This window comes from Pygocentrus nattereri, chromosome 4, assembly GCF_015220715.1.
Source record: "Pygocentrus nattereri isolate fPygNat1 chromosome 4, fPygNat1.pri, whole genome shotgun sequence".
Lineage (NCBI taxonomy): Eukaryota > Metazoa > Chordata > Actinopteri > Characiformes > Serrasalmidae > Pygocentrus > Pygocentrus nattereri.
Window position 1 is genome coordinate 40,280,160 of NC_051214.1, and position 16,299 is coordinate 40,296,458.

General features: G+C 40.4%; 1 protein-coding gene across 2 annotated transcripts in view; it reads right to left on the minus strand.

Annotated features, from left to right (window-relative positions):
* syne1a (spectrin repeat containing, nuclear envelope 1a) overlaps positions 1 to 16,299 on the minus strand; it is a 177,222-nt gene that overhangs the window by 119,469 nt on the left and 41,454 nt on the right. For both annotated transcript variants that reach the window (XM_037537434.1, XM_037537435.1), the window contains 22 exons: positions 16,258 to 16,299; positions 15,379 to 15,522; positions 12,707 to 12,856; positions 12,353 to 12,511; positions 11,926 to 12,090; positions 11,344 to 11,478; positions 8,372 to 8,530; positions 7,692 to 7,900; positions 7,494 to 7,566; positions 6,754 to 6,912; positions 6,096 to 6,236; positions 5,865 to 5,996; positions 5,548 to 5,688; positions 4,477 to 4,637; positions 3,934 to 4,084; positions 3,180 to 3,407; positions 2,985 to 3,083; positions 2,654 to 2,841; positions 2,327 to 2,450; positions 1,944 to 2,110; positions 1,466 to 1,619; positions 445 to 1,070 (listed from right to left, as the gene is read on the minus strand). The exon at positions 16,258 to 16,299 is cut by the window's right edge and continues 114 nt beyond it. In XM_037537434.1, coding sequence (XP_037393331.1) covers positions 445 to 1,070; positions 1,466 to 1,619; positions 1,944 to 2,110; positions 2,327 to 2,450; positions 2,654 to 2,841; positions 2,985 to 3,083; positions 3,180 to 3,407; positions 3,934 to 4,084; positions 4,477 to 4,637; positions 5,548 to 5,688; positions 5,865 to 5,996; positions 6,096 to 6,236; positions 6,754 to 6,912; positions 7,494 to 7,566; positions 7,692 to 7,900; positions 8,372 to 8,530; positions 11,344 to 11,478; positions 11,926 to 12,090; positions 12,353 to 12,511; positions 12,707 to 12,856; positions 15,379 to 15,522; positions 16,258 to 16,299 — 3,707 coding nt within the window. The remainder of the gene's footprint in view (positions 1 to 444; positions 1,071 to 1,465; positions 1,620 to 1,943; positions 2,111 to 2,326; positions 2,451 to 2,653; positions 2,842 to 2,984; positions 3,084 to 3,179; positions 3,408 to 3,933; positions 4,085 to 4,476; positions 4,638 to 5,547; positions 5,689 to 5,864; positions 5,997 to 6,095; positions 6,237 to 6,753; positions 6,913 to 7,493; positions 7,567 to 7,691; positions 7,901 to 8,371; positions 8,531 to 11,343; positions 11,479 to 11,925; positions 12,091 to 12,352; positions 12,512 to 12,706; positions 12,857 to 15,378; positions 15,523 to 16,257) is intronic.

A 16,299-nucleotide genomic window follows, 5' to 3' on the forward strand; every position in this document is an offset into this window, starting at 1 on the left:
GACATGACCCTACATAAATGTTTCTAAATGTTAATTCCAACAAACATCATCTGCTATAAAGGATACATTTACAACTTTTGATCCAAGTCAGCTAAAGTAGCCTTTACCCCTGTTGGAATAAGCATTCATAAACAGTTATGTAGGGTTATGTTAGTTGTCATGACAAACTTATGTAGGTGTCATGTAGCCTTATGAACAGCACCCTACAATAAAGTGTTACCAGCAATTTCTTTCGTTTGTTTGTTTTTTTCAATTTCACAGCATCAGCTTCCTTGTATGTTTAAGAGTGTTCTTTTATTATACCTGCACACTGTATTACATATACTGCTACTCTGGACCAAAAGAATGTCCTTTTAGGGATCAGCCGAAGTTTCTGTTTTCTTCTCTTATCTATAATATAAGATATAAAGAGGTAGCAGAGGTATAACAGCCACAGGGCAGTACCTATGCTGAAAGCTCTGAATGCTGGGCTCCGTAAGCCACTTTCTCCTGGTTCTCTCTTCCAACTCCTTTAGGCTCTTCAACAGCAGTTCCTTTCTCCCTCTAAAGGAGTTCCACATTGCTTTTAGAGCATCTGCCTCACTCTGCCTTGTCCCCAGTATCCTCTGAAGCCCCTGCAGACCTGACCCCAGCTCATCCACTAGCCGCCTGCAGGACGTCCGCTCTCCCCCAGTTCCATGCAGGTGCAGGTATGACTTGCTAAGAGAGCTGTCCAAACTTATAGCTTGCATCTCCAGGGAGGCTAACTCCTGGGCAAGCCGCCCTAGTTCCTGGTTGAGCTGCCCAGCCTTGGCTTGGTCCCAGCTGTCCCGCCCTTCAACAGCTCCCTGGAGGGTCTGAAGCGAGCTGGTGGTTGATCTGTAGGTCACCAGGAAAGTCTCCAGTTTAACTAAGGTCTCGCTCCGGCGCTGAAGAAGGCTGTGTGCCTCAACAAAAGGCTGCAGACAGTCCTCCTTCCTGACCTGCAGTCGCTGGAGGTCCTCAGGAGTTAAAGAGGGACCAAAAGCATTGATGTGCTGCTGCAGGCCATCCACTGCTTCTCTCTGGGTCTGGAGGAGAGACTCATCATCCTGTATAAAGGGAAATGGAACATACAGAGAGGTCTCCGTACATAGTTCAGCCTTAATAAACATATTACCCCTCAATATCTCTTGAATACATTGTAAATGTTAAAGAGTATGAGTAAATGAGCCCCTCATGTAACAGTTAATCAAAAAATTTGCACACAAATTTCCCCTTAAGTTCGACATCTGAATTATCTTCTGTTTTTTTAGTTTTGGACTGGAGCTACATGTCTAAAAAAACACGTTAACCAAAAAGATAGCAGCCCCAGTGCCTCATAACATTGGAAACCAAGCATGGTTGATTGACTATATTTACAGTAATTTTGCAAATTACATTTTTGTGAAGCATTCCTTTAAGGGATCAGGAGCTCAAATTACTTTATCCAAAGAATAACCATTACCTTGATCTGGGTACCAACAGATGTCAAGTCAGTGATGGAGACTTTAGATTTGCTTCTAAGCTCCCCAAGGAAGTTCTCACTCCACATGATAAGAGTTATCAGAGCATGGTTAAACTGCTCCAGCTGAGTTTGATGGGTCTGAAGTTCTTGAATCCTACAAAACAATAAAAAATACTACTGTCTGAAGTATGCAATTATTTAAACTGCCCTACTCTGCACCTCACATTGAGTTGGATTATTCTCTTTATAATTATTAAAGAAATAATAATAAAAAAAACATATTTTAAGCAGCACTAAAATAGCTACACACAACCATTTGTAGACTCACAGTAAAACTTACACACTACATAATAAAAGGGAATTAATTTTCCAGGAGTTTTGCCTGAGGTAAAGTAAGGATGAAGGCCATCTTTCTTAAAACTGTAATTCTCAGGAGGATACATGGCTAAAAAGATAACAACAAGGCTTGAGTGTGTACCTAAGGGGTATGTTTGTACTGAGAGAGCACCATCTCTCCTCCAGGCTACAGTGAAGCTCTGTCAGTTCTCCTACTCGTTCCTCTGATGCAGTGGGGTACAGTGACTCAGCCTGGGTCTCCAGCATCTCCAACAAGGACTCCTGAGAGGGAACCTCAGACTGCAGGTCCTGGGTGGGTTATGGATTTAGAAATTAATCACAAAGTCAAGTAATCTAAAACTGATACCATACTAATTTTTAAACAAATTTAGACTCTGAACAACCAATGAGGATATGCCTCAGCCACAAGCTCTCCTAGGTACCAGCATCAAAGGAAAACATGCAGAAATACCCCAGTTCCTCCACCCTGAGTATGAGCTTCCATGTCCTTACATGATAAATTACCTGCAGCATTTGTAGCTGGCTATGAAGCTTGGCCTTATCCATGGTCAGGTACGGAGTATCAGAGTTACAGAGATACTCACACCTGTCCAACCAGCCATGCAGCACTGAGAAATCCCTTTCATACCTGGCAAAGGAAAAGCCATATTGAGGAAACAAATAAATAACTGCATAATACCATTACTCATTGTATCTATCATTCTATGCTCTACATCATGCCACATTCTCTAATAGAATAAGGACTGGCACTGCATATGAGGGGAATGATCCTGCTTTGACATTTTCCTGCTGACTTTATAAGACAGACTAATAAGTCAAATGAGAGCTTACTTTTGCCACAGAGTAAGCAGATCATCCAACATGGCTTGTTTGCTGGCAGCGTCCGTTGTGCATTGTGCATGAGTCTGCTGGAGTTCTGCCACCTCTTTCTCCACACAACCCCCATCAGAAAGCCTTCTCAAGCCTAGGCTCAATGAAACCAGCCTGGGCTCCAGCTGCTTCAGAGCCTGCCAGACATCCTGGAAGAAAAGGAAATGCACACAAGCAAATAATGTATAAAAAAGTAGAAAAAAATTATATATTTACAGGCTATAGTAATGCTTTCCAAATTTTTTTTACGGCCAGCATTTCTACAAAACTTCTCCGGCACATAAGAACGTACCACATGATCATGCAGAGCCTGGTATGTTTCTGATGATGACGAGCAAGAAGTAACTGGCTTGTTTAACTTCTCTGCAAGCTCTTTCAACAGATTTTTTACCTTACAACAACAAAACAAATAACCATTGTTGGGATGTTGACTTATTAAATATGGACAGTATAAGCACATAGATATAAATGATTTATGCAGAAGTACCTCATCCAGATCTTCAGTCAACTTCATTTTATGAGAAGAGCTAACCTGAAGCTCCACCCCTCGCTGCTTCACATTGTTCTTAAGCTCCTCCCAGTACCTGCTAATCTGAATTAAACGAGCTTTTATGCGCTCTGCTTCTCCTGGAGTTATGAAACGAGTCAGAGCATGACACTCCATCTCCAGCTGGTTCAAGACATCCATTCTCTCCTCCAAACCTGCCTCTATTGCCTGAGAGAAGAAAAACACAAAGATGTCCATGATTAAAGGAATAGTTGGCAACAATTTAAACTTTCCCCTCATCCTAAATATGGTTAATAGCAAAGATGTGCTTGGTGTCCAACGTCTGCTTCTTTGTTTTGGCACTAGTGCTACGTGGGTATTGTAACGGAAGCTTATACCCCTATTAGCAGCATTTTTATAGATAACAGTATGTCATATAGTGTCAGAACCCACATAATCAAGTATTTCAGAAATGATCTTACAATCTGATTTAGTCTGAGCCAAGCTCAATGATTTAGACATGAAAATCATGGTGTATAAGCTTCTATTGCTATCTATTATTATCTTAATGACATGAGTAATCCTAGCAGTTGGTGGAGCAAAGTAGGTATTACAACTGCCCTCCACACAGCACACTGTCTACACAGACCACACTGGTCTACCCAAACAAGTACTCTGGAGACGCCAAATGCATAATTGTTAACTATCCTCACAGTTCCAGTGCAAAACTAAAGAAGGAAACTTGTCTGTTTACCTTTACAGTCTGAAGCTGTTGATCCAAGGGGGCAAAGTTGAGGTCCACAGCTTCCAGGTCTTTCTCTCTTTCACACACCCAGCAGGAAAAATCTTCTGACTTATTGATAAAATGCTGCCACAGATCTTGCATCTGTTTAAGTTCCAATGTCCTGCACAAACAGGGATAAGGGGGGACAGGTAACACACAATAATATCATTAAAGCCTCTATCAACATGATCTGATAAGTGACTGACTATTCTGGGCCTTCAAGCTGCCTTAATTGTGACTCTTTTCACATTTTCACAATCATGGTTTGGTGGCAAAGGAAACTGCATCTGGGATTTGTTAAGTAGCAGGACATGTGGTTTTTACACTGCAGAGGTAAAATCCCTGGAAAAGTTAGCAAGTTGCAAATTGCTAGTGTTAGTGATCAACAAAATTGTCATCACAGCCGTTACACGTTTCAGTATCATCAGCATGACCCCTACAAAATATCAATACAACGTGACCAAAAGTTAAAGGGAATTATACATAGACTATTTCTTCCAAAGCAAATCTTACATTTTCTCAAGGGAGATTTGTATTTCCTGCACTTTCTCTTGAGCAGCCTGGGCCTGATCGTGCAGAAGAGAATGATTCTGGGCACCCAGCTGGATCTCAGTTGCTTTTTTCACAAGTGACTGGGCCTGATCTGTGAGCACACCTGTCTGTGTGTGCAGCTCCTGTACAAACATAAAATAGGCATGTACCATATTCACAAAATGGACACAGAGAGAATTGCAAATCCCTACACACAGGCAGAAGAAAACAATGCAAATAAGGGTAATAAGACAATATTTATTTCTCTCATGAAAAATTATGTCACAATATGCTATTCTAAGCATATCATGATACTGTCAGTATTTAAAGAACACTAACAAGCAATATGTTTCAGTAATAAGTGAGCATAATTAGGCCGGTTTAATTGTACTGCAAAAAATTTACTTGTCAAGTACAATTACCTTAAATATAGTCAATAAATCTAATATTTATCATGATGAGATTGATGTAAGCTTCATTTAAGATAATTTACCTCATTTCTAGGCATTTTTTTACTTGTTTTATGTCATTTTATGAAGTAAAACTATCTCAGTATATTAGCAGATAATTTTGCTTGTTTTAAGAAATGCGCTTGAAACTAGCAAAATTATCTGCTAGTGAAATAATTTTACCTTAGAATTAATTAAAAGAAGTGAAAAGTGCCTAGAATAAGCTAGATAATCTTATAATAAGTTCACAACCATCTCAATATGGGAAATAGCGCAGTTTGTAAAACAGTAAATAAAAATTATTGGAGCTGTATGATGATTTTTATTTTTTTTTTACAGTCATTATTATATTATAGATTATTATATAGTATTTTCTATGTGGCACTGCAGGTTCTATTTTGTCTGTTCCAATTTAGTAAATCTCAGAAAAACTAAATATTATGATGCATATTGTGTACTGAGAAAATGTCTTGCAGTACCATGATATAATATTTTTGCCATATTCTCTGCCCCTAATGCAGGTTCTGTGCTATCAATAGACTGTAATGTAAAGTGAGGATGTCACATGGTATTTATCACTATGCAATACTGTCAGTGCTCTTACTCTGACATGCTCAAGTTCAGCAGTGAGATTTTCCAGACTGCTAAAGATGTGCTCCCTCTGCAGGACAGGAGTGGTGCTGCACACAAACTGCCACACAGCCTCTCTGTCTTGCTCGAAGTCCTGCCATGCATGCACAATAGCCTAAAACACAAAAGCAAAAAGGAATGATTCAGGCAGAACAGAAAGATGGCATGTCAGCCAAGTGAACGGGATTTAAAACTATACTAACACAGTAGTGACGTATCAGTGTTTTTCAGTCATTTCCCAACCTCAACTTTTTTTATTTTTATAGAACTTAATAAAGGTTGTAGCTGCACCTGCAGACGTTCCTCCTGAGCTGCCCTGCTGCTTTCTTTGCTCTCGTCACCCAGTACCGGTGCAGCATAAGGACGAGTGCAGAGCCCCTGCAGCTCTACATCCTTTCTCCTGCCCTGGATCTTCAGCTTCTGCTGCTCAAAACAGAGATGCATTCATTCATTTAAATACATTAGTTTTGCTTATAGGTGTTTCATGAACAGAACACGTACAGTAGACCTTTGCGCCCCCACCTGGTGAACTACGAGCAGTTGTCTGGCCTCTGCTGCACTCTCTGCATTCAGGATTCTGCTGTGCTCCTGTGGCTGCAGCGACTCTTCCTTCTGCTGCACTTCCTCCTGTCCACTCTCACTGTGTCCATTTAATGACATTTCCTTACCACACAGAAACACAGAGTGTGTTAGCTTTAGTGCTTCAGGTTTCTTTCTCTTACACAAACACAACTTTGAACAACACAAAGCCAGAAAGTTAAGCCCTCACCTGCTCAAACACACTATACGTCCAAAAGTATTAAAACATTCCTTCTAACTGCTGAATACAGCTACTCTAAAGTTCAGTTACTGCTGACACAGAATAGAACGCACAGAACAGAATGGGACGCTCTGGAGCAGCCACATATGAGCCTAAGGTCACCATGTCAAATGTCAAGGGCTTTATGGCAAATGTTGAGGGCTGAATGCAATCAAATCCTCAAAGAAATGTTCCAGCATCTACTGTAAAGCCTTAGAAGAGTGGAGACCCTTAATTTCAAAGAGAAGGTGTCTTCAAACACTTGTACATGTAGTACATCTTACTTGACCAGTCTTATTCTGATGTGTAATGTGTGTTTCCTTTTCTGATTTATAGAATAAAGACAAGGATTGGGGGTTTGCTAATGCAAAATACTCCCACCTCTTCCAGAGAGGCGAGAAGGGCACTGAGCTTGCTGGAGAGATCATCCAATGCTGTTCTCTGTGTGATCGCTTCAGTGTCGGTGCTCAGGTCCTCCAGTACAGCCAAACGAGCTTTCAGCCAATCCAAAGTGTCCACCTGAGCCCTCAGCACCCCACTCTGCATCCACACACAGACAGAGAGAGAGGACAGACAGATTTACAAGGAGAACAGAGTAAAAGTCTGCATAAAATTGAAGCCTGAGGCTTTGATATCCGACCCAAACAGGTCCAATGGGCACTGGGTACTGCTACATTTGAAACCTGAACCTTCTTACACACACTATCAGCGATGGATAAGCTCTTATGTTAAGTGAAAATTAAGTAAATAAACCCTGTACACTTCTCTGCCAGCTTTTACTGTGCATAACACTGACTTATCTGCTGCAAGGAAGAAACTCTGACACTGATATCTGTTTCTGGCTGGTAGCTGCTGCAGAACCGCTAAAAGGTAAAAGGTTTAAAGGTAAACATGACATCAAATAAATGACATGCCAATCCTCTGTTGCTGCTATACTTTAAAATACTATCACAAGCTCTACATTGTATCAATAATGTCCCCACAGTAAGTACATCCCTAACTCATTTTGAATTTTAAACTGTGTCCCTGTACCAAGCTTTCTTTTAATTTTGGTTACAGTTCTAAAGACCAGCATTTTTTTTACAACTGCCTTGGTTTCAGTAACTGCTGCCCCAGTTTACCTGCACAGTGGAGCTCTCTCCACTTCTCTGCTTGGCCTCCTGGGAGGACAGCCAGCTAGACAGCTCCCCAAACCTGAAACAGAGAATACACAAAAAATCTCAGGAATCTTCCTTCAGGAGTCACAGGGACACAGTTTCTTTTTCCTTCTCATTATCTAATACAGTATAGTCCATTTCACTCTGTATTGTTCTCTTTACCTTGTGTGCCACTCCCTCCACTTGTCTGGATGCTGCAGGAGTCTCATGTAAGTATATTCCACTTCAGCTTTGACCTCTGACAGGTAATCTTTGGTCTCCAGCAGAGCTTTCTGCATCAGATCATTTTCTGGAAGTCTCTGGCACAGCTGTTCCATGGTTTTTAGTCTCCCCTCATATATAGAGAGGGGGTCCTTCTGTCTGAAATAGGCCTGAGCATGCAAATGCAAACAAATTTCCTTTATGCCATGCTGTAACACTGTTGATCTCTTTTATTCTAGCACCATCTGTTTACTGTTCGGAGTCTAACAACCTCTCGCTTTTCCTGCCATTCTTTTTCATCTATCTTGTGTCACTACTAGATCTTTACCACTTTCAGCCTGTGTTCTCACTCTCTACAAGGATGACATGCTGAGCTTAATTATAATCATTTTTAAGACTTTTAATGCCACTTTAAATGCAATTTAAGGTCAAATTTGCAGTGAGAATATACCACATTTTAATATACTGGTCACAGTAACTCATAACCATAAATTGATATGTTTAAATGATTTCTAAAGAAAAATAAATCAGTTAACATGTGTCTTTATCTTTATATGTGAGACTATGTGTGTTTGAATTTGAGTAAGACATTTTAATACTTATCAAGAAGCCACAGATACCTTCTTCTCTCACAGACCTACCCTGTGTTCTTTGATCACTTTCTCACTGCCAGCTGTGGAAAGGGCCTTCTCCTCTTTCTGCAGCTCTAGCCTGCACTCCTGTAGTGATGTCATCACCATACGTCGCTCCGCTTCCACTCTCAGCCTTAACAGGTGGACAGGTGCTTCAGCCTGGATATCCTGGTAACAGGTAAGTAAGAAAATAAATTGAAAGTAAGTAAGAATAAATCTGAATAAAATTGAAATTTGGGTTAAAGGAACAATTCAATCAAAATTCCATTTTCCTCATAACTAAGAGTCCTGAGTTTCATACGGCCCCACAGAATGGTCTTTATGGAACCACTTCTCATGGTTTTTCATGCTTCCTGGTACTTCAGTTCAAAAGTGCGAAATAGTTCTATAACGTACATAAATGTTCAATGATTTATTTTTATTCATATTTTTCTAATACAAATACATGTGTCATTATACTAGGCATAATCCCCAACAAGAAGACTGGTCTTTATTGCCAGTAAAATTTGGCATAATGTACAGACCCTGAATGAATAAAATGTGTGTTGGATCATTTCTTGTGCCTACATTACCATGTCTGCTTTTACCATAGTATTATCTGAAACTGAAAAAGAACATATAAGCTATTATTAATCTTACATATCACAAATTGTTAGTATAGACTTAAAAATGAAACACAGTAAGGTCCAATCAGAGAGGTCCAGTTAGGTGGTCTGACTGGATAAACAGAATTCACCAACTTCCCTATTTCCTTAGTTAAGTAGCTAAAGCTAGCTAGTAAATGATATAGCAACGGCTATTGACTTGTTTTTTTTAAATATTAAATAATAAGAGCTAATGCTAGGTTAACTACAATGCTTCTACTATACACATTCAGTCCTGAGTTTCGTGTCCACAAAACAGTGAAAATAACATTTTAGCATATTGAACCATAAAACTACTCATGAAAATGACTCAAGGCATCACAGCAGCGACCTGAATGTGTGACTTTTGACTAACCTTTTATAAAACAAATGAAAGCAAGTAATACTTTCAAAAATGGGTGCTGTGGCATGAGCTAACACTAGCTGGCTACTGGACATTGGATGCATCCTAGAATATATAGATGTTTTATACATCCCCTGATTTGCAGCTGCTTTCTGTTATCAGTGCTAAAGTTTATATGGGCTGTTTTGCTAAGCTTGCATTAAAGTAGGGTGAGTTACACTTATTTTGTTCTAAGAAAACATGTTTTGCTTATTTGTCTCTGCAAAATGACCAGCAGTCTGTGCCACAGACTGTGTAAAGAGGAGAACTGCCACTCTGCGATGTCTTCTTGGTTTGACAAACACTAGGGGGTGCTTCTAGGTAAGCCCAAAAGAAATGGGCTAATATTGAGCATTTGAGCAAAAACCATAGTTTGTAAATGCTTAATATATACCAAAGTTGGCCAATTATACAGTAATGGTTATTACTGTAGCCATAAAAGCACAGTTTCTAGTATAGAAGTCATACAGTGTCAGAAAATATGGCATTCTGTTTGAATTCAACATGGATGTTAAAGTGCTACATTTTTCTTGTATTTTGTTTTTTTCCCTTGACCACTGCCCAACCTGTCTTTATCACTTAGGCTATTTTTGTTACAGAACCTTTAAGACTAATAGTGATATACTTTTGAATAGTTTAATAGCCCCTGACGTAACAGCACAAGCAAGTATGTGATCACTTCAGTGTGCAGTTTGCACAGTGCTACTTGTTGGACTCTGACAGGGTATGGCCACCCAAACATTAAGAAAAGCCATTTTGTCCTTTCAACAAAAATCAAACCACAACATTTTATGTCCATTTTACCATCTTGGCTGTTAACATGTCTCAGCATGTGCTAATGTACCTTTATAGAATAGAGAATATAATATAAATGAAATAGACTTACTCTCTGCTCTGCTTTAAGCCTTAGCTCAGCAATAGATGCCTTTCTCACATCTCCAGCAGGAAACCTTTCCTCAAAAGTAGAACAGTTTCTTCTTGATGTCTCTCAGCATTCCAATTCCAAGGCTGAAGTCAGCTTCTGATTTGCCAGCTTCTTATTTGAATTGTCCTGCATCACCTAAATGGTGCCTGAGGCGCTAGAATGTAAGGCTGCACCATTTAAATTATGAACAATGGCTCCCACCCACTCTACGATACGGTGATGAGACACAAGAGCTCATTCAGCTCAAGACTCATCGTACCAAAATGCACCACAGAGCGCCACAGGAAGTCATTCTTACCTGTGGCCATCAAACTCCATAACTCCTCCTTCAGTGTGTGATTCAAAAAACTGTTCATATGTGCAATAACAACAATTGTGTGTGTAGAGTACTTAAATCTGGTGTACATACTGTAAATTCTATATATTGTCTTAAATTATTAGTAAAGTGTTTATTTTTACATAAATGGCTGCAACTGTAACAACTGCAATTTCCCCCTGGGATCAATAAAGGAATCTGAATCTGAATCTGAATCTGAATTAAAGGTGAACAGGAGAAATCGAACAAGAAGCTGGCGAATGAGAAGACTTCAGCGTCATGACATTTTAGGGTTTTACAGTTTCTCCTTGCAGATTATAGGTGTCAGGAAACCAGCTGGAGTGCTTATAAATGCAGAGAAATCCATTCAATCAATGTTCACCTTATATTTTCTCTTTTGATTAGCCACTAGCTAAGCAAGATTGTCAGCATTGCTGCATTGCTATGGTGATCAGCAGTCTGCACGCCAACCTTCAGGGTTAAAACTTGGTGAATTAGCAGTTATAGGCTACATTAACTCCAGTGTTTAAGACCATTTATTCCTAAATCTGTGTTAGAACAACCGGCAAAGCTTTATTTTACTATAAAGGAGTAACAAGCTAAAGAAGCAGACTGTGGACAAGTCTTGGCTGATTGACTATGTTTGGGATAATGGGAAAAGTATGTAAATGGGATTTTCACAGAAATGTTCCTTTAAAAGGAAGTCAGACAGACCTTCCACTGTTTGTGCAGCCTCCTGACTGACTCCTGTAGACCCTGCTGTTCTTCCTCTGGCAAGATATCAGTCAGATCATCACATGCCTTCAGATATGCATTCAAGACTCGCTGGTCCAGCCTTCCGAAAAAATCCTAATAACAAATGCACAATTGGTAACGGAATGAGGGAAAATTACACCTAGTGAGAGCCCATGACATCTGTAGAAAAAATACATGAAACCTGAATATGTTGATGAAAATGCCACAGTATTCTTTGCTTTTTGAAAAACTGATACATTCTATTTAGATTTTACACAAACTGAATTATTTAGCATCACTACATTCTCAACAGTCTTGAATCAAGGTTGTTCTCTGGTTGATCCCAAAACAACAAACATGGTGAATAATGAATAACTGAATGAGTGAACAATTCCGAGCACACCATAAAACAAGTATTAATCTTTTAGATTCCACGAAAAAGGAATAGAAACACAAACTACATAATGAAAAGTAACCAGCTGGATATTGTCGCTCTGTGTATAAATAGTATGCATGAACCAATCAGGACAAGTCTTTACTCATAAGCATTTAAAGCCGTACATTATGTTTGCTGAAAAGCTCAGCTGGGTCTCCTCTCTCCTTCAGACACGCCTGACCCACCCGCAGAGTCTTCTCCAGCTCAGCTCGGGACTCCTCAAACCTCCTGGTCAGATTACCGTTGGCCTCAGCAACTCTCCTCCACTCCAGCGCCTCCTGCATCAGCACCTACAGGCACAGCAGGGGCACCAGTTTAGCTCTCTGTTATTCCTTGCGTTTTACCCTGGTAATAGCTCAGCTCAGGGGTGTAGCATATGTTTTGTCTGCATATATTTACATGGGACCTGCATTGATTCCTCAAGACATTAACAAAAATAAACATAACCACAAATAAATTATTTAATAAAATGCACACTGTAGTAACCTCTATGATGTATGGTACTGTTTGTTTCTGATTCAGAAACTGTCAAGTCGAGCTCTGCAGGCTGACCTGGGCTGTGGTCTGAAGCTCTGTCACTCTGTTCTGCAGCAGAGATGGGTCGAAGTTGTACAGAGTCTTAGTGCAGCACAGAGCCCTCTGCAAGGCCAGATAACTGCGCTCCACTACACACACACACCGCTGACAGCTCTGCTGCTGAGACAGCAGCTCCTGGAGAGGACATACAGAATAAAAAACACATCCATATGATACAAAACACTGTGACTAAAATGCATATTATAAATAAGTGTATAGTATTATTAGACCTGGTACTCTTGTACTTCTGCTCAAGCTACTGTACATGGCTATATAATCTTTCCAAGAAATGGGCTTCCGTACATTCAATCGAGCCGTTCTTGTTCTTACCCGGTTCTTGTGCTGGTCATGCTGCTGGGTGATGATGTGGCCGGCAGACTCTGCAGTCTGATAAAAGGCTGAGATCTGCCTCTCCAGTTCCTCCAGCAAAGGAAGGACAGTTTGGCACTCTCTCAGGACCACCGGACATTTCTCCTTCATCTGAGACCATATAGAGACACATACACTGCTCAAAAAATAAAGGGAACACTTAAACAACAGAATATAACTCCAAGTAAATCAAACTTCTGTGAAATCAAACTGTCCACTTAGGAAGCAACACTGATTGACAATCAATTTCACACGCTGTTGTGCAAATGGAATAGACAACAGGTGGAAATTACTGGCAATTAGCAAGACACACTCAATAGTGGTTCTGCAGGTGGGGACCACAGACCACTTCTCAGTACCTTTCTGCTTTCCGGCTGATGTTTTGGTCACTTTTGAATGTTGGTGGTGCTTTCACACTCATGGTAACATGAGGCGGACTCTACAACCCACACAAGTGGCTCAGGTAGTGCAGCTCATCCAGGATGGCACATCAATGCGAGCTGTGGCAAGAAGGTTTGCTGTGTCTGTCAGCGTAGTGTCCAGAGGCTGGAGGCGCTACCAGGAGACAGGCCAGTACACCAGGAGACGTGGAGGAGGCCGTAGGAGGGCAACAACCCAGCAGCAGGGCTGCTACCTCCGCCTTTGTGCAAGGAGGAACAGGAGGAGCACTGCCAGAGCCCTGCAAAATGACCTCCAGCAGGCCACAAATGTGCATGTGTCTGCACAAACGGTTAGAAACCGACTCCATGAGGATGGTATGATGGCCCGACGTCCACAGATGGGGGTTGTGCTCACACCCCAATACCGTGCAGGACACTTGGCATTTGCCAGAGAACACCAGGATTGGCAAATTCGCCACTGGCACCTTGTGCTCTTCACAGATGAAAGCAGGTTCACACTGAGCACATGTGACAGACGTGACAGAGTCTGGAGACGCCGTGGAGAGCGATCTGCTGCCTGCAACATCCTTCATCATGACCGGTTTGGCAGTGGGTCAGTAATGGTGTGGGGTGGCATTTCTTTGGAGGGCCACACAGCTCTCCATGTGCTCGCCAGAGGTAGCCTGATTGTCATTAGGTACCAAGATGAGATCCTCAGACCCCTTGTGAGACCATATGCTGGTGTGGTTGGCCCTGGGTTCCTCCTAATGCAGGACAATGCTAGAGCTCATGTGGCTGGAGTGTGTCAGCAGTTCCTGCAAGATGAAGGCATTGAAGCTATGGACTGGCCCGCCGTTCCCCAGACCTGAATCCGATTGAGCACCTCTGGGACATCATGCCTTGCTCCATCCACCAACGTCACATTGCACCACAGACTGTCCAGGAGTTGGCGGATGCTTTAGATCCCTCAGGAGACCATCCGCCACCTCATCAGGAGCCTCATTTTGACTTGTTTTAAGGACATTACATCAAAGTTGGATCAGCCTGTTTTTCCACTTTCATTTTGTGTGTGACTCCAAATCCAGGCCTCCATTGGTTTATAAATTTGACTTCCATTGATGATTTTTGTGTGATTTTGTTGTCAGCACATTCAACTTTGTACAGAACAAAGTATTCAATGAGAATATTTCATTCATTCAGATCTAGGATGTGTTATTTGAGTGTTCCCTTTATTTTTTTGAGCAGTGTACTTTGAACAACAGCCTAACAGTTCAGCTTAAAATCAAATGTATACATTTTTCCTCCTATACTAAATTGAACCAATCAGCCAAGACATTATATTGATATCTGTTTTCTTCTATATCTGCACTGAAGCTACAAACAGAAGCTTATACTCATTATGCATTATGCAAACTGCAGGCCTGCAAGCCATACTAAGTCTAAATAATGAAAAATAGATTTGTTTTTATGGTTTGTCTGGCACATGGTTACACATCTTGCATAGCTAAAAACAGCAGTAGCAGCCACCTTAATGTTTGAATTTTGTCCATTTATATGATGGGTAATTACCTTACTTAATTGGTGAAATATGAGCTACCAGTACTAGTTAGCTAAACTTTAAAAACTGCAACAAGAGGTTCTTTAAGATTAAGGGATCCAACAGAAGAACCACTTTGGTTCCCTATAAACATAGAGACATAGAGATTTGCAACTGTGAAGAACTTTTTGAAGAACTTTTCACATAATTTAAAGGCTTTATACCAATTTAAGTGTTCTTCCTAGAACCTTTACATCATGTTGAGGTTCTTTAAATTTTAAAATATTCTCCATATTTTAATATTTTATAGTGGCACTCTCTCAGGACTTTATTACAAAAACAGTTTTTCACTGAAATGTTTTTCAGAGAACCAAATGTGGTACTTCTATGTGATCCAAATAACTGTTTTTGGGAACTTTATTTTTAAGGATGTTAAGTGTCTGTGTTAAAGCAGGGAAATCGCTACAATGTGCAGGACAGTGTGTGTCCAGGAGCAGGGCTGGGAAAACACTGCTTTACAATATTGTTGCAATACTGTTTATGCCTTTATGTTATGTCTGTCAGTATTTTAATATCAATATATTCGATTACGTAAACTGATGAGAAGTAAAATGCATTGCTTTAATGCAATACTACCTGCCAATTCCAAACTTGAGACTGGACAGTGCTCACTGGCTAGCATTTCACTGACACTGTGACCACAGTTTGTCCTTTACCTTGTACAGCTGTCCTTTGATCGATGCCATTGTAGTCAATGCTTGTCTTCCATCCCCATTGCCCGTGTCTCTGGCCCGGAGCTGGACAGAACGTGCAGCTGTCTTGTATTGAGCCTCCATCCATGGGAGCCTGTGAATGATGGCCTTTGGAACAAAAAATGAAAGATTGAGCATCATTGTTTCTGGATTGAGTGACTGTGTTTGCAGCACTCACATACAGTCTCTGTCTTGCTTTGGTCTCAACATCATTTTAACTTGGGCTTGTCTCAGTCTCTTGATAGTTGTCATGAAAATATCATTTCCTGTTGGTGATCATTAGATTGTAATGCATTTTCCAGACTCTAGGCCTCACAAGACTATTATAATAGCAGTTTCTGCTTCTCTTAATAAAGACAGTCCAAATAAGATAGATCAAGCATGCACACCAATCAAAGGATGACCAATAGGAACAAACCATACATGCAGGTCTGCAATCACTGTGGGAGGAACTGTGACTATAAAATCATAGAAATAAAAAATGTTTTGATTGTTCAAAATATAGCATAATGATAAAAACTGAGATCTGTTAATATTTGATGTTGTCAATTCTTATCAGTCATAAAAACAGGGTGTGTACTAAAGAGGTTATTGAGGTTGTCACAGTGGAATAAACAGGACCATTTTTGAAACTTTGGGTAACTAAGAAAATCCTATTATTTCACTTGCAGGAAAGAAAAAGAATGAAAACTTAAATAAACAGTGAGACAATATTTAGCTACACAGAGGAGAAATGAAATAAAAACGATTAAATGAACTATTAAACCATTAAATGGCATATGTATCATATTATTTAAAATGTTAGTATTTTGAAAGGACTTAGACTGAAGAGTTCAGCTCTACCTCAATGTCCTGCACAAAGCTCCCGATATCTGGTAGTGACAG